Source organism: Bubalus kerabau, chromosome 1 (genome assembly GCF_029407905.1).
Source record: "Bubalus kerabau isolate K-KA32 ecotype Philippines breed swamp buffalo chromosome 1, PCC_UOA_SB_1v2, whole genome shotgun sequence".
Taxonomy (NCBI): Eukaryota; Metazoa; Chordata; class Mammalia; order Artiodactyla; family Bovidae; genus Bubalus; species Bubalus kerabau.
The window spans coordinates 228,171,684-228,194,030 of record NC_073624.1 but is presented as its reverse complement, the minus strand read 5'-3'; the positions used below and the strand labels follow the sequence as shown (position 1 = coordinate 228,194,030).

Below are 22,347 nucleotides of genomic sequence, written 5' to 3'. Positions count from 1 at the left end.
GCTTGTAGACCTCAAGACTGAATATTTATCAGCATCTCTAATTAGCCTTCTCAAACATTGGTTGTTGTATTTGCTAAAACTGAAGAGCAGCCAATTCGAGACGGAGATCATAAGCCAGAACCTGCAAAGCAGGTATGCCGTCTTGTTGGCTGAAGACAACTGATAACCAAACCTAGCGCTGAGGGTGGAGTAAGAATTGAACAAGGACAAAATGCAGGGCAATGAGATGCTTTAGCTATATATGGTGAACACTGAGTAGATGGGACGGGGTTAAGCATTAAGCCCCATTACCTTAATATGATAAATTACTGAGAATTTAGTAAGTAAGTATCTTTTGATGATTAAATAATTCTCTATGAAAAAAAGATATACCTAAATAGATAGGTAGAAAGAAAACAGATAGATGTGTATATGTATGAAGTGAAGTGAAGTGAAGTGCAAGTTGCTCAGTCGTGTCCAGCTCTTTGCGACCCCATGGACTATACAGTCCATGAGATTCTCTAGGCCAGAATACTGGAGTGGGTAGCCTTTCCCTTCTCCAAGGATCTTCCCAACCCAGGGATCCAACCCAGGTCTCCCGCATTGCGGGCGGATTCTTTACCAGCTGAGCCACAAGGGAAGCCCAAGAATACTAGAGTGGTTAACCTATCCCTTCTCCAGCAGATCTTCCCGACCCAGGAATTGAACCAGGGTCTCCTGCATTGCAGGTGGACTCAATACCAATTGAGCTATCAGGGAAACCCGTGTATATGTATATATAAATATATAATTGTGTGTGTATGTGTATACAGCTACAGATATATCAGATATCTGTCTACTTCACAGAAAGTGTTAACCATCTGATAAATCGCACACAAGTGTGCTTTGTTAAATATAGAGTGTTGTATTACATACGTATTTTTTCTCTTAAGAATAGTAAAAGAAGTGATCCTAATAATTTATAGATGGCTAACTCCCACAAAATGAATTGATACCTTAAAGATGTACAAAAACTGTGTCATAACTATACAGGGAACATGCTTCAGGGAGAAAACCTTCGGAGAATACTCACGCATTCATAGCACACAGCACACATCTGTTACTGTAGGTTTTCCCATCTGTGCCACAGACAGCTGTTCCACCAAGGGTACAGATAAAATCCCCAGGCCCTTCTCCTTGCTTGAAATCATCACAATTCAACTGCAAGAGACATAATCAAGGAACATCAAAATGTAAGAGAGAAGATATTCCTCAGATACATAAATCGATTAATGTTTTAAGCCCACAACAGTATAATACAGTGGAGAAGGAAAATATAATAAGGAGGTTGCAGTGAGCTAACAAAATAATGAATAATAAAACATGGTCCAAGAACAGAGATATAGTCTAATTTCAAAAGAAATCATTTCAGTAAGATTTCAGACACCTGCTATGTGGGTGAGGTGGGCCAAGTCACTTCTCTGATATTTAGAAAACTGTTTGTCAAAGCCTGCCTGCCTTCTCTACAGAGTAGTCATAAGGTCCAGTAGACAGTGGATATGAAAGCTCTCTGTAAACTATAAGCTCCAATAAAGTTTTTATAGTATTATAGATTACAGTAATGATTAAGAGCCAGATTGCTGGGTTCATAATTTTAAATCTGCCACTTACTAGTTGTGTGATTTGGGACAGTTACTTAACCACTCTATGCTGTCGAGTCCTCATTTGTAAAATGCATATATTACCAGATTCTCAGGATTATGAAGATATTTAAATGTATTGACACACATACAGCTCTTAGAACAGTACCAAACATATCCTGGCCATTTATTATTGTTGTTGCTGTTCTTATTTTAAATGTTTTCTATACTGATAAGCCAACAAAGCTAAACACCTTTTAGGGATGATGAGAGCAATTCCAAAATCTCTGCTCTAATAATATGACATATACAAAGCGACAAACCTGTTTGGTGAGGAAATCAACCACACTAGGTAACAACTGAAGACTAGTATTCAGATCTCAGATTTGCCACCTACTCACTTCACCTCTTTGAACCTTACTTCCCTAATCTGAAAAATGGGAATTCACACCCCATCCACTTTACAGGCTTGTGGTGGGAAAGAAAGAAATAGTTGTGAAACATTATTTGGCAACTCATTATTGTGACATACGCTAGCTAAAGAACATACAGCGTTAACTTGTATTTAATCTCTATCTAAAACCAAAGAATATGATATCACATTTATCAAAAAAAATGTCATTATTGTCATAACAAAATGTTTTAATTATAGATTTGAAAACTTAGAATATGGTCCCATGACCTAGTATGCCACATAATACCAAAGATAAAAGTAGCACAGACACAAATGTAAAATACACTTGTGAACATAGAAGATTACACTGAGGAACTCTCCTAGAAGACAATTAAAAAGGAAAAAGAATTTAAACTAGAAAAGAAAATCTTTAAACATAGCCCAATCTTCACGTCGAATGTTTAAGAAGAAGTTAAAAATAGAGAGAAAACAGGATAAGCCATGGCCGTATGTGCTATGTTATTCATTTGGCGGTTCATTTATTCCTCAAAACCCATTATATATTTACTAGTCTCTACGTATTCCACTAGACTATGACCCTAGCATAGCAAAAAAGAGAAATGGAATACATACTCCAAGGGATTTACATTCTAATGGGACAAGATAGCCAGTAAACACAACAACGTTAAATTATAATAAGTGCTATGAAATGTAGCATCCAGACGGTGGCTATTTTAAATATAGTGTCGAGACAGATCTTTCTGCAAAGGTAACATTTACTGTGAGATGAGATTCATGAGCAGGAGCCAGGCATTAAAGATCCGTGGGAAGAACATTCCAGGCATGGAGAATTGCAAAGGACTGGGGATAGGAACTAGATTCTCCTGCTTACGGAGCAGAGGGAAGAGACGTGTTGCTGGAACATAAGGAAAAAGCAGGAACATGAAGAAAAGCTGTTGACTGTCTCTCAAAAATTATTTCTGGAGAAACTGAAGAAGCAAGGGGATAAGGATCCAAGCAATTAGCTTGGGGCCATCCCTCCTCTGCCCCTTCACCAATGAACTCAACAGCAGATACTAAGTCACAGGTGTTGGCAGATGAAAAGCCCAGCTGGGAGGTGGTGAGAACAGGTGCAAGCATTTACTATTCCACCTCCACCTCCTCCTCCAAACTCCAAGGGCTGGTGGATCACAGCCCACAGAGAACACCTCTTCCTGATGCTGACAATTTCTGAGAGCTGGATTCCTGACCTGGTCAAGAGGCAGCAAACTAGAGTTAGCAACACTGGTTCTAGAACCTTCAGCTCTGGGACTTACCCTTGTCCTCTCCTGACACTCACCAGGAGAGGCAGAGGCTGAAGCTTGGCCTTGAATATTTTCTAGCTCACTTTAGCAGAAAAAAAATTACTAAAAAAAATTAAAGTTGAAAAATACACAAATATAATAGGATAAGAAAAGTAACTAAGAAGAGAGCAGAAGCAACAATAATAATACTTAATATATAGAATTCAGTCCAAAATGCATCACAGATAACAAAGAAGGACATTACATAAGGGAAGAACATAATGAGAAAGCATAATAATCATCAGCATATATTCAATAATATAGGTTCTAAATATGTCAAACAATAAGCAATATAATGTAATCATTACATAAATCAATAACTGATATTAGAGGTTTTAACACACACTTCTCAGAAACTGACATATCAAAGGAAAAAATTAAGATGTTTAAGTTATTAGATTTTAATAGAAAACTACATCCAAGAAACAGAAAATAAACAATTTTTTCAGAACATATAAAACATTTATAAAAGCAGAATATTTATCAGGCCACAAAGTTTTACGAAATTCCAGAGGATCAATGTCAAATGGCCTATGTGCTTTGGACATAATTCAATCACATTAAAGGTTAATTTTAAATGGAAAAATTATTGCATATTTGAAAATCAAATAATGTACTACTAAATAACTTTGGGAGGGAGGAAAATTAAGAAATGACTGGCAAAGAATGACACAGGAAAACACTTCAGGAGCAAATCTGAAGTAGATGATCACCGATACCTTCAAATACCCTTGTCATGAAACTTAAAAAAGGAAAATTTAAAGACCAAAGTATTGCTCAATTCATTGTAAAATGAGCAGCAGAGCAGACATAAATAGAAATGAATGACATAAAGAACAGAAACTACAGAGAAAATTAATATAAAAGCTAATGTTGGGCTTCTCTGGTGGCTCAGTAGTTAACTACTAAAGCACATGTAACCTGCCGCCTGTGTTCCTCAAGAGAAGCCACGCGCTGCAACTGAAGAGTGAGCCCCTGCTCAGCGCAGCTAGAGAAAAGTCCGCAGGGCGATGAAGACCCAGCGTAGCCAAAAGCAAATTAATGCTCTTCTAAAAATCTAAGGTTATAGTTTCTAGTACAACTGATGAAAGAGAGGATAACAGTTTAAGGATAGCGACTTAGCACCCATGCACAATGATATTAGAAATAATTGTATCAACATTGAGAAACACAGTTGAAGCATACTGTGAGTATCTGTATGGATATCAAAATGGAGACATGGCTATAAAAATCATATAAAATATCTACACTGGGATAATAAGCAGGAGGAAAGTTGAACACATGAATAAATATTAACTGATATATTAGTCTCGGAGAAGGCAATGGCACCCCACAGTTGGGCACGACTGAGTGACTTCACTTTCATTTTTCACTTTCATGCATTGGAGAAGGAAATGGCAACCCACTCCAGTGTTCTTGCCTGGAGAATCCCAGGGACGGGGGAGCCTGGTGGGCTGCCGTTTATGGGGTCACACAGAGTCGGACACGACTGAAGTGACTTAGCAGCAGCAGATATATTAGTCTAAGATATTCTCTCCCCAAAATGCCCCAGTTCAAATAGCTTTAAAATCCATTTTTCTAAAACTTTGAATTCAAGGAGTATGTACTAGAGGCACAGTTGCTTTTTTTTCTTAGCATATAACAATCTCAGCGTTTTGATTGGGATGTCAAAACCATTTCACTTAATATAATTATTCATAGGATAGTATCTATATATGCTATGTTTCTATTTGTTTTCAATACACTCTTATTCTTTTTACTTCTTTATTCTTCTACTACTGCCTTATTTTGGGTTAAATATTACTAGTGTGTCTCTTTTATTCTCATGTTGATTTTATGTATTTATTATACATGTCATTTCTTTTTTTAAATTTATTTTTAATTGGAGGTATACATGTCACTTCTGATTGGTTACTCTGGTGATTATAATAAGCATCCTAACTGATCACTATTTACTACCAATTAATACTTAATTTTAGTAAAATATAGAAACTTTGCCCTAATTGTAGCTCTATTTCCTCTATCCCTTTTTGTACTATAACTATTATATATGTTATATAATATTTATACACCCAGTAAAACAGCATTATAATCATTGCTGTATGTAATATCTTCAAAAGAAGCTAGGTGAAAATAAGCAACATATATTTATAGAGTATACCATATTTACCATTTCTAGTGCTTTTTATTTCTTTGTATAATTCCAGGTTATCATCTGGTGGTCATTCCTTTTTCTAAAGAACTATATTATTACTTGTAAAATCTGTAGGCAACAAATTCTCTCAGATTTCATTGATATGGGAATATCTTTATTTTGACTTAATTTTACAGGATAATTTTTGTGGATATAGAATATTGGTTAACATTTTTTTTTTCTTTCAGCACTTTGAGCATCTCATTCCATTGCCTTCTGAACCTCATTATTTTAAATGACAAGCCAGTCATCAATTATAACCTGTATATATAATGCATTGTTTTTTCTTTTGCTGCTTTTAAAATTCTTTCTTGATCTCAGCATTTTCATCATGAGGAGCCTAGGTGGTGGTGGAGGTACTGTTTAATCATAAGTCATGTCTGAGTCTTTTGTGACCCCATGGACTGTAGCCAGCCAGGCTCCTCTGTCCATGGAATTTTCCAGTCAAGAATACTGAATTGAGTTGCATTTTCTTCTCCAGGGGATCTTCCCAACCCAGGGATGGAACTCAAATCTCCTGTATAGGCAGGCAGATTATTTACCACTGAGCCACCAGGGAAGCCTGAGCCTAGCTGTAAATCTCCTTTATCCTATTTAGAATTTGTTGAAGTCCTTGACTATAAAGATTAATTTTTTCATCCAATTTGATACATGAAGTGAAAGTCACTCAGTCGTGTCCAACTCTTTGCAACCCCATGGACTACACAGTCCATGGAATTCTCCAGGCCAGAATACTGGAGTGGGTAGCCTTCCCTTCTCCAGGGGATCTTCCCAACCCAGGAATCGAACCAGTGTCTCCTGCATTGCAGGCAGATTCTTTATCAACTGAGCTCTCAGGGAAGCCCAGTAATTTGATACATTTTAAGCTATTGTTTTCTTCAAATAACTTTTCTATCCAGTCTCCCTCTTTTATTTCTGACATCCCTGTTTCACATGTATTGATATACTTGTCTCAAGGACTCTGTGACTCTGTACATTTTTGGTCAATATTTTTTTCCTTCTGTACTACTTCTGTTAAACTTTATTCATCTATCTTCAAGTTTCCTAATTTCTTAACATTTGCTTTTATTTATTTATTTGGCTGTGCCCAGTCCCAGCTGGAGCACACAGGATCTTCAATCTTCATTGCAGCATGAGGGATCTTTAGTTGTAGTACGCGGACTCCTACTTTCAGCATGAGGATTCTTGGTCGCAGCATACAGACTCTCGGCCACGGCAGGTGGGATATAGCTCCCAGACCAGGGATTGAACCAGGGCCCCCAGCACTGGAAGCACAGATTCCCAGCCACTGGACCACCAGAGAAGTCTCCTACTAATTCTTTTTTAGTGCAGTCTCAGAGCTGCTTCTCCCTAGATCTGTGTAACTTAGCAGCAGGCCAATGATTGGACACAGTTTATGCACAAACTTCTCAAAGCCAGTAAAGTTTTCATCCTCCACAGAAGGACCTATGTATGTATGGGAGAATATTAAAAACTCAGGCTATTTTTATATCTGCCTCAGCATTTGCTTTTCTTGAGGATATTCTTGTGTCTTTTAAGTGCTTGCACATAGCTTCATGATTGGCCAGGACTTTGTGACTTGCTTAGTCCCTTTTTGCCTCTGCTGCCCCTTTATGAAGACTTAGCCAGAAATATGCTTACTGCTACAGCCCTAAGATCTTTCTCCTTACTGAAGCAACCAAAAATATCTCTGGATATGACAGTTCCCCACAACTCCAAATTAAATAGACCCCTTTCAACATTGGCGATGCAGTTACTGATCCACATAGTCTTCTCTTCTTTGGTAGACCCTTCATATCAACCAAGCCATGGGGGTGAGATGTGATTATTATTAAGCAAGAGGACCATAGACTCCCATCATTCTTATCCAAAGTTCAACAGTTTTTAAAACATAACTGATTATCAGATTAACATAGGCTGCTGGTCAATTTCTAGAGTGCTAAAGTGGTTATTTTACTCAATTTTGTGTAGCATTATTGTTGTTCCTTGGGGAGGGAATTTGCTGAACTCCTGATTCAGCAATAGTTTGAAGTGCCACCCCTCAGGGTAATTTTACATTGATTCCCAACCACATGAGAATAATTAAAAGGGAAAAGTAGAGACTCATTTCACTTATAAAAATAGCTTCAAATTTTCTAAAATTAACAATGCAAATTCAACAGTGTACTAAAAATGCAATGTGATTAGTATGATTTACTCTGAGAAAATAATGATTTAGCATTAGTGTGGTTATCCAGAAATGTATTATATTAATTGATTGAAAGAGAAAAATTATAAAATTATTTCAATAGTTGCCAAGAAGGCATGTGATAATGATGAAAACATATTCAGAAGAATAAAAACAGAAAGGAACTTCTAAACTTATTAAAGTTTACAGAAAAAAAATACCTATAGTAAGCATTATATATAATGGAGAAACTTTGTAGATATATGGCATTTAAGATGGGCCAAGAAAGGGCTATCTTAAGGACTTCCCTGGTGGCTCAGACGGTAAAAGCGTCTGCCTACAAAGTGGGAGACCCAGGTTCGATCCCTGGGTCGGGAAGAGCCTCTGGAGAAGGAAATGGCAACCCACTCCAGTATTCTTGTCGGGAAAATCCCATGAACGGAGGAGCCTGGCAGGCTACAGTCTGTGGGGTTGCAAAGAGTCAGACACGACTGAGCAACTTCACAACAAGAAAGGGCAGTTTGAAGTTCATTATCATTGCTACTGTTGAACTACTGTATGAACTCTAGATTATTGCCAATGATATAAGGAAAGAAAAAGAAATAAAGTAACAAAATTGAAAAGGAAGTTATAGAACTTCTGTTATTTACAGATGATGTGATCAACTTCCAAGAAAAATACAAGAGAATTAACATGTAAAAAATAATAATTAACAAGGTATCATAAAGGTTTTTAATATAAGATCAACTTATAGAAATCAATAGAATTTGTCTATGCCAACAATAATCAGGTATAAATACCATAAACAACAAAAATACCACTCAAAAGAGCAGTAAAATTGCCAATTTTCTAGGTCTTAGCAAAAACATAAAAATACCCGTGGAGAATATTTTATGGATCTCATAAAGTGAAGTTGCTCAGTCATGTCTGACTCTTTGCAACCCCATGGACTGTAGCCTACCAGGCTCCTCTGTCCATGGGATTCTCCAGGCAAGAATACTGGAGTGGGTTGCCATTTCCTTCTCCAGGGGATCTTCCCAATCCAGGGATCGAACCTGGGTCTCCCGCATTGCAGGCAGACACTTTAACCTCTGAGCCACCAGGGAAGCCACAAAAATTACATGAATTAATGATATGATATTCTATGCCTTTGGCGTAGGCAAGTTACTATTGTAAAAAGTCAATTTTATGCAAATTAATTTATAAATTCTCTGTAGCCTGAACTATATCGAGTTCCCAAACTCAAGTTTGATTTTTTAATAAACTTAGTAAATTTTTTTTTTTTTTTTTTTTTTTTTTTGTGAGTTAAGTTTTTTTTTTTTTTTTTAATTTTATTTTATTTTTAAACTTTACATAACTGTATTAGATTTGCCAAATATCAAAATGAATCCGCCACAGGTATTTCAAATATTCATGTGGAAAATATATTTCCTGTGCATAGGTAAGTCAACTTTGAAAAAGTGAGAAAGAGGAATGCGTTATTAGTTATTAAAGAAATGAACTAATATGAACAAATAAGGAACTTTGAAACACATACATGTAACCCTACTTAATATACTAGAAAGCTGGCAACCTAAATCAATGAGAAATACTGAATGAATGAACTGATCAATTAAAAAACAAAAGTTTCTACATAGACCAAAGATGTTAGTGCTTAGAAATTATGGAAATTCAGAAAACTTGGGTGGTAAGAATGGAAATCATGAAAAGGAGTCAAATTGAAATATTAGTTGGAGGCAAAACCAACAAGTCTTGTTGATGGAATGGATATCAGAATTATAAGGTTAAAGAATGACAGATACACTAATGAAGAATAGATTGATGATGCAAGAGAGAGGATGTCTGTAGGAGAAACTTTCTTTGAACAGTAGAGCATCTTACTCTGAGAGTAAGAGACAGGGTTAATTTTTGATGGGAGAAATCTAAACAGAGAGAGTAGATTGTTTTCTTTTATAGTGAGGATAAAAATAACAATAAAACTGTATAGTTGCATTAATCTATTCACAGACATGTAAAAATCTAGACGGGAATTACTTTAAGGCACACAGCCAAATATTAACTGCCTTCATTTATAAGTAAATCATTTCCTAGGTAGCAAAATATGTAACCATAAGAACTTTATTGAGAGGTCAAAATTATAATTCAGGCATAAAGTGATAACAGAGAAGTATATTGTGTAGATATTCTAGAATTTTCTTAAAGCTCTTATTTTAAAATTCAGCAAATATATGTCTATGTATGAAAACATATCACTACTCATGTTTTAATACAGTAGTATTAAAAATGATATATGCACATGTGTGTGTGTGTGTGTGGTGTATTTGGGGGATTTTTGTCATTTACTTGTATTCTGTATTTTTTAAAGCACCATTGATATATATGCTTTTCATGAAGAAAAAAGAGGAGGAGGAGGAGAATGGATTTTACATTATAAGCCTCTCTCTACATATGACTAAGAAAGGCAGATTTGAAAAATCAAGTAAACTTTTCTGACCCTCACAGATTTGGGGAGCATAAAAGCAGCCCCCTTTTCCTCAGAGTTTGTAGTTATTGATCAGTTGCATGGTCACTGCGTTATTGTTTTAAAAGTGAGACCGTTTGAGCCCAGGCAAAGACTTTGGTTGACTAGGTCAATTGTGGAAGCCGAGGTGCTCAGACAGTCCTGAGTAACACTGACAAGGAAGATGTTAGCTTGGTTAGACCAGGGATATTAAGGTAATTTGGGTGTGCCTTCCTTGACTGATCATTTTGGTTATGTGTCAGAGGCACGAGAGGAGGAAGAGAAAGAAGATATTGGAGAAGAAGCTACATAGGAGACCTGGAATAATATGACTAGTTGTCAGAACACCTTGTGATAGCCCCAGCTTTGTCAATACCTTATTGTGAGATGTTGTAGGCCAGCCAGAGACTTTGCCTAATCAAGGCTTAGAATTTTTATTTTTTTATACAAATAAAAATTTTTGTATCATGGAAAAATTATGTATAAAGGGAAGTGGTTGTGTGTTGGGTTGCATCTGTATAGTTTTTTTCATTTTATTTATTTTTTTAAAAATTTTACCACAGAACAGTTTTCTCCAACAAATATTAGCCTGAATTCCAATTTGCAAAATAGATATAAACAAGCCAGTCTACTTGAATTAGAGGAAATCTCCAAGTATTAGAAAATATGTTCAGAGGAAAAGAGAAAGGAAATGAGTCACATGCCTGCTAACACATGTTAAACACTGTAGCTGACCTTTTAAATTTAGATTCTCACTTGACCCATGTTCCATATCAAAAGTGAATAAACTGAGACCCAGAGATACATAAATTGTCCAAATTCTGAGACTTGAACTTAGTTCTATAGTCCCATGAAGACCTTGTTGGAACCAAGACAGGATAGTAGGAATGAGAAATGACCATGCAAGGCAGTCACCACACTGGTTTACTCTTAGCATCTGTTAGTGCCCAGAATGTTTTCAGAGAGTTGGGTCATGGGTTGGGCCTATGGACAAGCTGTACCAGATATTTAGCCCACCCCTGGACTAAGCCCTGTTCCCTCCCTTCTAAGTAGCTGGCTTTACAACAGGTGATGACCTAGTAATAAGGAAATAAACAGATCTGAATAGAGTTGAATGTGATCTCCAAAGCAAATATGACAAGTTGACTCAAAACAGTCTCACCTTTCCTGGGGTAGTAGCCCTGGAGGCTCTTGTTAAAAGTCTGTACCTTTTCTGGGATTTTGCTTCTTTTTCCCTGGAAGATAGCAAAGAATAGAATAGGTCAGACATGCTTGCCCAATTTTTAGGACTAACATCATACATGGTAAACTGAATTTTGGCTGTTCTCAGCCCAGTCTAGCTTGTCAGAAATGGAAGTATGTCCAGAATTGACCACAGGTACCACAGACTTCTCCTGAGTACTGAAATACATCCATCTTAAATGTATTCCTATTGAAGGCAACAATCTCTATTGTTAACTGCACGGCACACCGCTGCTGCTGCTGCTGCTAAGTCGCTTCAGTCGTGTCCGACTCTGTGTGACCCCATAGACGGCAGCCCACCAGGCTCCCCCGTCCCTGGGATTCTCCAGGCAAGAACACTGGAGTGGGTTGCCATTTCCTTCTCCAATGCAGGAAAGTGAAAAGTGAAAGTGAAGTCACTCAGTCGTGTCTGACTCTTAGCGACCCCATGGACTGCAGCCTACCAGGCTCCTCCGTCCATGGGATTTTCCAGGCAAGAGTACTGGAGTGGGGTGCCATTGCCTTCTCTGGCACAACACACTAACCACCTTAAATACTGCTAACATCCAGGTGGTCACCAGCTCTAAAAGCCATTTGTACTATTTTTAGAAGGCTCTCTTTGAAAGGCTATATTCACATCAACCCCAAATCTGCTTGCCTGTCTTGGTCTTAGGCTCCAGCCTCTTAAGGACCCACAGAGCACACAGAGCAATTTAAAGAAAACCTTAATGCCTCATGCAGTCTCCTTCTTTCCAGGTTAAGAAACCAAGTTTATCTCAATATAATTTACATAAGTAACATAATAATTGACTGAGTGACTTCAAAGTGATAAATAACCTGCCTTGCATATTTAAAGGCATTGTATTTTTGTTTTATTTTTCAATAAATTTATTTTACTCAGAGTTTCAGTCTCCTATCTAAACATCTTATGTTAACAAGTAGAAAACTCTTTAGTAAGTAATACACCTACTGGTTTACAGTCAGCTTTCAAAAGACTAAGGATTCTTCAGCTTGCCCTGGGAGTCTCCCCTCCCTAAATTTTGCCCTGCCTTCCTTCATCTTCCAAAATGTCTTCATTAGAAGCATATGTGATCAGAGCTTTGTTATCCCAATATTAATAAGTATGTCAGATAAAATCCCTTGACACATTACCAGTTATAACATAATTATCTTCAATGGGTTAGCTTAGTGTTGTCTTGGTACCAGAGTTGAAGTTTTGACTGTCAGAAACTGAGAATGGATTCCCTGTTCAAAAGTAAATTAAGTTTCTTTGATTTGAGGATTTTCCTTTTCCAACCCAAACTTTTTTTGGGTGTCACTGGAGAGAAGGAAATCAAGTTAGGAAGCATTGCAAAGATGTCAGTAAACTTCCAGGATATTAATTCTGTGTTGCAGGCAGTTGGAAGCCACAATCGATTCTAGAGTCCCTTCATGCTAGCATAATCCTAGAGGTCTAAAGCCCTACTGGGAGCTCCCAGAGTCAGGCTATATCCTGCTTCTCCTGGTTGGCTCTCACATCATTCTCAGGGGTATAACAGTATCAGGTCTTAACAGGCCCAAGAATCCTTTTCTCCCAAGGTGAGAAACTCAACTTGGAACTACATCCTCAAAAGACTATTAAGTACTACATAAGGTATTGATACTGAGTCCTCTGGGATATTTTGGAACACCATGAGTGCTTATTAAAATCTTTGTGGGTGGGTGGCATTTATCCAACTTTACTTGACAAAAGGTATCATCTGCTGAGCATTATTATTTACCAACTGAGATTCAGAAAAATATACGTGACAGAAAATAAAAATATATCGAGTTCACAGAATAGTGGTAATTCAAAACAATTGAAAGAAAGATAAACTTTACTCACAATATCATTTTGCACATAGCACATTTGTTGACAAACATTATTCTATCAGGACTTTGAAAAGGTTTTTTATCTTGGGAACAGAACAGTTTTCCATTTTTCATCAATGCTCGATATTCACTGCATGTTTCCTTAGGAAAAATATGAAAAAAGTGTTTACACAAACCTCATCACAGCAAGTTTTGCCTTCTAAGAACAGTGTTATTTCATAACCACTACCCTCTTTGTATGGAAGACATTCACTCAACTTGATACAGATAATACAAATAAAAATAATGAATCTGGATTGTCTGTTGGAGATTGAAAATTCACCTAAAAGCATTCGTCTAAAACCATTAGCAAAATGGAAAGAACAAGGGACTTGGAGTCAAAAAATCTGAGCCTATATGACAGGGTTCTCATTTATAAGTCCAATAGTCATGGCAAATGAAATTCTCAAAGGCCCACTTGTAAGTATACATGCTTCATAAGTTTTGTGTGGATTAAATATCATAAGCATGTAAATCCCTCAAAGAGGGCCTGATACTTTGTAGATATTCAATAATTAGGTTCTCTACTTCACCTCTTCTTCCTGCTTAGTATAGCTGTTGTTGTTGCCATGCTTATTATTGGAATATGCTAAGCTCATACATATAAAAATGTCTAATGTCACAGTTCAATAATAATTGTCATTGAAAGGTATATGTAAAGGTTGCTGAGAAGGTTAGAAAGTGAAGGTGAAAGTGAAGTCGTGTCCAACTCTTTATGACCCCTTGGACTGCAGCCTACCATGGGATTCTCCAGGCAAAAGTACTGGAGTTGGTTGCCATTTCCTTCTCCAGGGGATCTTCCTGACCCAGGGATCGAACCCAGGTCTCCCACATTGCAGGCAGACGCTTTAACCTCTGAGTTACTCAATATATTTAATGAAGGCCGGGTATATGACACTCAGTTTTTTTCTAGGAGCTTAGTATTAATGGTGCATTTGCACTACCTAGTAAAGCACTGATTTAAAATGTTACATTGCCTATTAGTTTAGGAAATTCACTGGTCTCTATTTTGTTTTGTTTTGACTTTGAAAAAAGGCTTCAATATCCTTGTAACAGAAAACATAAGTAATTAAATCAAGCCTTTGATCCAATGCTGACAAATGCACCTCTTCCAAAGGATTGATTATAGAATTCCACTCAACCTCCTATATCTTTATAGTAATCATTCAGTCAGTCAACAAACACTATGAGGATACTATACTCTTCTAGGTGCCATGGATATAGCAGTAAATAAGGCAGAAGGATCCTTGGCCTAAATGGTGTTTACCATCTAATGGACAATGATGTACCTAACCCAGCATCCCACACTTGGGAGGCAGGTGATAGCACTTGCAGAATGAAGAATGATTAATGGTGAAGAAGAATACATAATTTCAGAGACCAGCCCTGGGAAATTTTGCTAAGGGTAACCTACTAAGACATCTCTAAGATTATGATCACCAACCAGTGATTTTATCTGAGTAGCACAACAACAATTTATGGCAGCAGACTGACAACTAGGTCTCTTGAGATCCATATCTGGTCTCTGATTCTGTAGTATTTTATGCCAATATTGCAAGTTACTGCTTAACTGGCCGGATATAACTGAACCTACAAAGTCCAAATAAAATTCCTGTCATGGAATGAGAGAAGAGCCTGGTGTCTTTGTAATAAATATATATTTCTTGTGAGGCAGGTCTTAAGAACATACTAGAAACAAAAATTCATGAAGAATGAAGCTTTAAATAGTTTCTATTGGTCAACTCTAAAAGAACATTATCAATGAAAATAATTCCTGAATTGGATTTCTCCAATATCACAATTAGATAAATTCCTAAATCCGAGAAAGACCCTCTTCTTTTATTTTTTTTCCCACACAAATGGACAACAGAGTCCCAGAGAATAGGTTTAGAAATTTGTTCACAGTTTGTAATCAGTAAAGATGGAACTCAGTGCTATTTTTCTGAGTTATGAGGTTATCCAGTGTATTCTCTTGGGCAAGAGGAAAAGTCCATGAAAATTGAAAGAAACAGTTGCATTTTTCTTTGGGAAAAGTGAAATAGCTTCCCAAAGACCATAATAGAGAAGGTTGAAACAGGAACAGGTCTGGACCATCAGGGGTTCTGAGGTGGGGAGATGACTTCTCTGCAAGTGTTTACTCATGATGTAATTTCCAGTCTTTGGCTCAATTTTGTTTGTTGCTCTCTGTGTTTTCTCCACTTATTTCAGAAAAACTGGAGCCCTGTAGGGCCAAGCTCTTTCTGTTTTCTTTCACTGGCTATGATATCCGTCTCATTGTCTTCCATTGTTCCTCCCCAGGCATCAAAATAAACCCCCAGGAGCTGGCATCACCCCTGCTCTATGTTAAAGCACCAACAAGGTTGATGTGGCTTCATAATTACCCTTCTGGGATGACAAATGTAAGCATTTAGTAAGGATCCTTGTAGATCAATCTGGTGCTTTTCTGTGCTGCTCTGGCTCATGTTTGTAACATTCAACATGTTTTGTGGTACTAGAAAGACCTCGAGCTACCAAACTCGGAAAATAAAAAAATCCAGCATTGTAAGGAAGACCAAATCAATAGTTTTCATTTCTGACAAAATATTCAGACTATGATCTGAAATATTTCCAGATAAATAATCCCTTTTCATATTCTTTTTGCTTTTGTCAACATAAGAGGAGGCTAAATTTCTGTTTTTAAAATGCTTTTCAGTGAAATAAGAATTTAACAGTATGAGAAAAATCAGTGCAAAATTTGAACTATGCACTAGAAACTACCACCCATTATCATAGACTCTGAAAAAAGAAACATATTTCTTCATGCACAGAGAGATTTACACAATACCCTTCTTTTTTGAGTATAAAATATCCAAACAAGCGTGCTCTTTGATTCTCAAAAATCCAGTCTTTCTTCCTACCCTATCATCCCACTCTACTTATGCAATGGAAGTTTCTGAACCTCTTTAATCAGCAAACTTCAATGAAATAATAGAGACTATACTGGAATTCTCTAGAATATTCCTGTAACAAGTTTCTTTTAAAAAAAGTTAACAATAAAATACAGCAAGAGTATTTTAATCATGTTTATGAGTTTTGGTGTAGAAAACAATCTTTGTATTATTTTATTCTTTTAATGTTCATGATCTTTGAGAGACGTAAATATCTGCTTCATAACCAGAAATATTTTAAATCTGAAATAATGGCACAGTTGTGCATGTATGTGTGTGTGTGTGTGTGTATAATTGACTCTCTCAATGTGGCTTTCAAATATATTAAAAAATATTTAATTTCTATAGAAATTAAACACAGGTGCTTCTGCTCAGTCTGCTGTGAGTTGCAAGTATCTTCATGATTCACTCCCTCTGCATCTTATGCTATCCTTGTTCTAAGGCTATCTTCTCAGAGGAAACTTAGTTGACTATTGAGAAGAACTGATACCATTTCCATCCACAGAAATTCCTATCTTCTATCCTTCTAGCACTAATCATTATTTAATGTACTGTATATTTTGCTAAGTTACTTACTAACTGGTCTGTTTTCTTCCCTTACAAGGTAAACTCCATGATGGCAGGATTCTTTTTTGTTTTTATATTCCTGGCACCTCAAACAGGACCTGACATACAAAACATGCTCAGAAAATATGTACCGAATGAACTATATACACTGAATATATACAAGATATAGACAATTCCTTTTTGCATAGTGATCATAAGAAAACTTATTTCAGCTTCCTGTGTGTGTCATGACTTTTTCAGCTGTTAAGCTGAACAAGAGTAATTCACTAATGTGTTTGTTTGTGGAATTGTAAAGCATTCCTTTAGTGTGATAGACAACCTCTTGCCAACCTCTGTTATCATTAATGCATTGACGTGTGTGTGTGTGTCTGTGTGTGTGTGATTTATGCCTTGATTCATAAAGACCTGTTTCTGTGTTTCTAACAAAGCTATTAGTGCCCATCAGTATAATATGTCTGTATTATTAATATGAAGGTGTTGGTCACCGAACATTTTTCTTCAGGGATCTTGGAATGAATTCAATGAACAGAAAAAGCAGGACTAACCTGATTTACATCTTCACTGGCAGCATCTGGGACAAAAATACAGAAACCAAAGTTAAGGGAATGTACAACATTTAATAAGTAAAATGAACAATCTGCTGAGTGTAGTATCTTGCTTACTTTAACAACAATATATTTTAAAACCACAAATTGATTTGAACACATTAAAATGCACCATGGCAGATAAAGTGAGGGCATCGCACCAGCAGTATATACAATAACAAAGATCTCTCATTCATAAAGTGCCAATTTCTTCAAAAAATAATATTCATATACTTTCTGACCCCCTCAAAATATCTAACTTCTTAAAAAATCCTTTCAGAACAAAGTATTGTAGGCTTCTTTTAAAATTATAACACACATATCCAATATATCAATCACAGTTTTAAGGAATAATGTAGCATAAAGCTTATATCCTATATACATAAAATTAAAATTTCTGGATTCTGGTAATACTGTCTCCTCGTCACAGCCACAAAATTTAGAGATCTGGTAAATATTATGCCTTGATTCATAAACACCTGTTTCTGTGTTTTTAACAAAGCTATTAGTGCCCATCAGTATAATATGTCTGTATTATTAATATGAAGGTGTTTATCACAGAACATTAAAATTAAAATTACAGACTAATACGCTTTCTCATTAACAGACTATTTTTGGTACCAAGACACTCATTTTAGGAAAGTGGGTATCATTTGTGTATAATAGTCTCCTCACTCTCCATCTCTGAAGTTTCCTTTTAAAATACGTAAACACTTCACAGCAAGTTAAGTCTAGGTAATCTGTGTTCCCTTCAAATTCTGATAGCAAAAGCAAAAACCTATCATCTCCTGACACCCAAAGAAGAAAAGACCCTTACCATGTAGAAGAAATACTTTCAATTCATTTAGGATTTGAAAACACAAAAATAAAATTTGCTAGAAAGCATGCTGGTTTAAAACCAGATGATTGAATTTGATTTTTTAATGTTTATTTATAAGTAGAGTATTAAAGTATACATATTAAGTACATCTAAGTTTTAAATATCTGTTGTATACATAATTCATGTAATTATGTTTCATACATTTAATATTCTAAATATGTATAATATATATATATAATTAATATCACTATGAACTTATATGTTTGGTGAGGGGAATATGGAGAAGACTCTATTAGCTTTTCAGAATTAACGTTGAATTAATGGAAGAATTTCTGATGGATAAAAATTCAGATTATCTCACACTACATGTCCTTTTTAAAGATACCCTATTTATAAAGTTGCATGTGTAATTCTTCAAAACTCTATGTCTGGCAAGATAGTTCAGGGTTTTGTATACACATGTATGTGCTCACACATGCACACGCGCGCGTGCGCACGCGCACACACACACACACACACACACACTGAGGAGGGAGGAAGGGAGAGAAGTCTCTGCCTAGAGCTTTGGAATGTGTGGCAAGAGGCTTAGATTACAGGCAAATTGCTCACCTTGTATGAGACAAACAGCCAGGGTCAGAAGCACTGGCACTGTGGTTATCTTCATGTTGATGATGATGTAAGTTGGTTACCAGTCTGCTTCTTGCATTGCTCACCAGCTGGTGCTCTAAGACTGAAGCCGTGGAGATGCTGCTCACTTTTATAATATAACTCTGGGTAACACCCACAACAGCCAACACTGCAAAACCAGTTGTTCAAGGTCATGCTAAACTTAATATACCACATCAATTTAGTTTCCATCTTTTAGGATCCTGTCAAGGTGGCAGATTTGCACAAAAGCTATTTCTAAAGTAGTTCTAATGTGTTTTCAAGATACCTGCCCTAGAAGGCAAGAGATTATGTCCAAAACTCAAAGTTTAACACTCCAGAGTCCAATATGAGAACTGAATTTCTCACCAACCCTAGACACATTTCCTCATACACAAACGTGTTTCTAATTCAGCTCCCTTCATAAGTGAGAAGGGAGGGGAAAATAAGGCAGATGGGTTGTCCTACAAGTCAGGTAAAGATTTAAAGACATCTGGAGAAAGCTGCTGATAGCAAGAGCACCTAGGGTTCCTTTTGCTTCCATCTGCATCTGTCCTAGAGTGTTTCAATTCAGTGTCACAGACTCATATGTAAGTTATAAAATGACCCTAAGGGATAACTATCAAAATTCAAACACTGAAGACTTGGGGAAACAGAAACCAACAGAAGAAGCTATGAGTTTCCCAAAAACACACCATTGAGATGGAAGAGAAGACCACAATTTCAACATTTTTTCAACTCCATACGCTGCTTCACCACTATACATTAGTAAAGGCAGAAAGACGTGAAATCGAAACCTGTGCATAGCTACTCACGTTCTCCACCAAAAAAAAAAAAAAAGCTTGCACACAGCTACTTTTAAAGTTTTTCAATCTGAAAGACAGTTTAAATGTGCAAGCTTTATCTGTAGCTAGTCAAACATCATAATCATAAACATTAGAGATGCACAGTTTAACTTTCCACAGTCCATCACTTTCCAAATTACTGTTTGGAAATTTTCACTTAAATCAGTTTTAGATTAAGTTTACTCCTGTAATACTTCATTATTCAGTTTCCCAAGAAGTAAAGAAGAAACAAAATATTTAAAAGTATAGATAACTTTTCCAGAGAAAGTATCTTCTCCTTAGTTCCTTCTTCCATTCTATAAGCAATGCCTTTTGTCTACTGGTTTATTTTACTCCATTCAATAAAGCACCTGGAGAATTAAGCAAAGGTGACTGAAATCAAAGCCAAATGGTTGGATTCTGGTATTCTATACATTTCCAAATCTATAGAAAGGAAATTTTGGATTCAATGGGATCAAAGCCCTTTTAAAGATTGTTTCAGAAAACTGATCTAAGGCTAGCCAATGCTGAGGTCGTGTCAATATTCTGAATACACCATCAAAGCCATACTGTTTCTTTTTCTTTCTTTCATGAAATAATTGCTTTCCTATAAAATATAATCATTGGTCTCAAAGTCTATGCTGTATTTCTGTATTTCTTTCCAACAGTTTAGTAAAATTAGTGACCATAGAAAGCAAGTTCAGATTGCATTACTATTACAGGTTAGAAAATTGATATCTGTCATAGCTTAATGGAAAGAGAATGGGACAGGGAATCAGAAAATTTTTCTATTTCTGTCTTTGCAACTATACAGTGTAATGGAAATGAACATGGTTTTGGCTCATGGTAAACCTGGGTTCAAATCTTGATCATGAGTTACCAGCCATGTTGCCTTGGGCAAATCACTTATTTTCTTTCAGCCTGTTTCCAAATATGTAAAGCAGAGATAGTAAAACTATATTGTACAATTGTTATAAGAGTTAGAGGTAAATCGTGTGTGTGTGTGTGTGTGTGTGTGTAATGTTCAGGAAAATTCCAAGTACATGTGATAAGCTTTATAGTTGATAGCTGGTCTTGCATTTTCATCTCATTATAATAATGTGGCTTCCTAGGTAATTTCTAAGACTCCAAGAAAAGTCAACATCTCTTAGACGTGGTCCACAATGACAGATTTAAGTTTGCTCAGCATAGAAATAACAATCCCAAAACATTCTGAAGTAAAATCAAAAAGTCAAGATACAAGCTCTCTTTTTCATCCTATCATTGTGTTCTAAACCATGATACCTAAAACAAATCAAAGTATTAGCCATTTAAATTTGCCAAAGCTGTTGCTAGATTTTGGTCGTCATTGATTCCTGTAAAAATCATCTTCTGTATAATGACATGCCAATACTAATTTTTTAATCTTCCATTTATTCTGGTAGAACATATGAAATGTGTCCTAACCATACACTCTTACTGATGGTGTGTGTGTGGGTGTGCGGTCAGTCATGTCCAACTCTTTGCAACCCCATGCACTGTAGCTTTTCAGGCTCCTCTGTCCATGGGATTTCCAGAATACTGGAGTGGGATGCCATTTCCAGGGCATCTTCCTGACCCAGGGATTGAACCCATGTCTACTGCACTGGCAGGCAGATCCTTTACCACTGAGCCACCAGGGAAGCCCATTATTGATAGTAGGAAAGTTTACAATTGAATTGGTGACTATGTAATATGCAATGATGAAAATCAAATCTAGCCCAAACGGACAGTCTTCCCAGGAGTGGAAGTGGTGAGAGGGTGTAACAAAGAACCGAAAGATGATTGTGTCTCTAAAGTATCTCAGCTATGAGGAAGGATTGAAGGAGTTAGTTCCCTTCTTACTGGAGAAGAGTTCCTCACGGACACCCAGAACCTTATGAAACAATGCATAAGAGGATTGAAACTCATAACCTCTTCCAGGAGAATAAAATCGTCAAGAGAAGATTCAGCGAGCACTGCAATACCAGAAGCACGTGTCAGCTGGCTCTTGTCATCAGAGCTACTTCTCCACTTCATTTTAGACATGTAAATCCAGAGGTGATTGATCACACACTCTGTTAATCACGTCTTACTTCGAAAACCATAGACTTGAAATTCGAATGAAAGGAACCAAGGTTTTAGAGAGCTGGGTTAATAGAGTATTTTTGTATTAGGTTGTCAGAATACTTTCCTTAAATTCTAAATTTTTTCCCCAGCTCTTTTAGTTTTTCATCAAATATGCACAACCCTTTTCCTTCCCATTAAAAAGGAATGGAGTTAGGTTGCAATAAATATAGACTTTACAATTCAACACAGGTATCAAGTGGCCCAGAATCTGAATCCTCATCAAGGATATTGACATGGGGAAGAGACGAGAAAACTATGAAGGAAACAAGACTTTGCAGATCAGCAGTGTTACTAAAGACAAAGGTCACTTCTAAAATCCAAAGTTAGCAGATCACTGTTCAGATGGTCTCTTTTTCTATGCTGAGATTTCCTTGATGATCACAACAGGTGAATAAATAACTATAGTCCCTTACAGTTAAACCACCTTCTGCATCTTTCCAAACAATCTGTCTTCCATGAGCTGTGTTGACTTGTTTATTCAATGCTGTGAGGCAGCATAGCAGGTGTCATTGTCCTTTCCTTACCTGCCAAAAATGGTGCCATTCA

The 22,347-nt window shown here is 36.6% G+C and overlaps 1 protein-coding gene across 16 annotated transcripts in view; it reads right to left on the bottom strand.

Moving 5' to 3' along the window:
• Positions 1 to 22,347, bottom strand: part of SPINK5 (serine peptidase inhibitor Kazal type 5) — a 268,353-nt gene that overhangs the window by 68,110 nt on the left and 177,896 nt on the right. For 14 of the 16 annotated variants that reach the window (XM_055557751.1, XM_055557706.1, XM_055557682.1 and 11 more), the window contains 5 exons: positions 18,815 to 19,001; positions 17,347 to 17,372; positions 13,282 to 13,409; positions 11,359 to 11,431; positions 1,052 to 1,179 (listed from right to left, as the gene is read on the bottom strand). In XM_055557751.1, the coding sequence (XP_055413726.1) occupies positions 1,052 to 1,179; positions 11,359 to 11,431; positions 13,282 to 13,409; positions 17,347 to 17,372; positions 18,815 to 18,869 (410 nt within the window). In that variant the 5' untranslated portion in view covers positions 18,870 to 19,001. Of the gene's footprint in view, positions 1 to 1,051; positions 1,180 to 2,884; positions 3,200 to 11,358; positions 11,432 to 13,281; positions 13,410 to 17,346; positions 17,373 to 18,814; positions 19,002 to 22,347 lie in introns of those variants that run through there. The other 2 variants (XM_055557713.1, XM_055557777.1) reach the window with 2 other exon arrangements.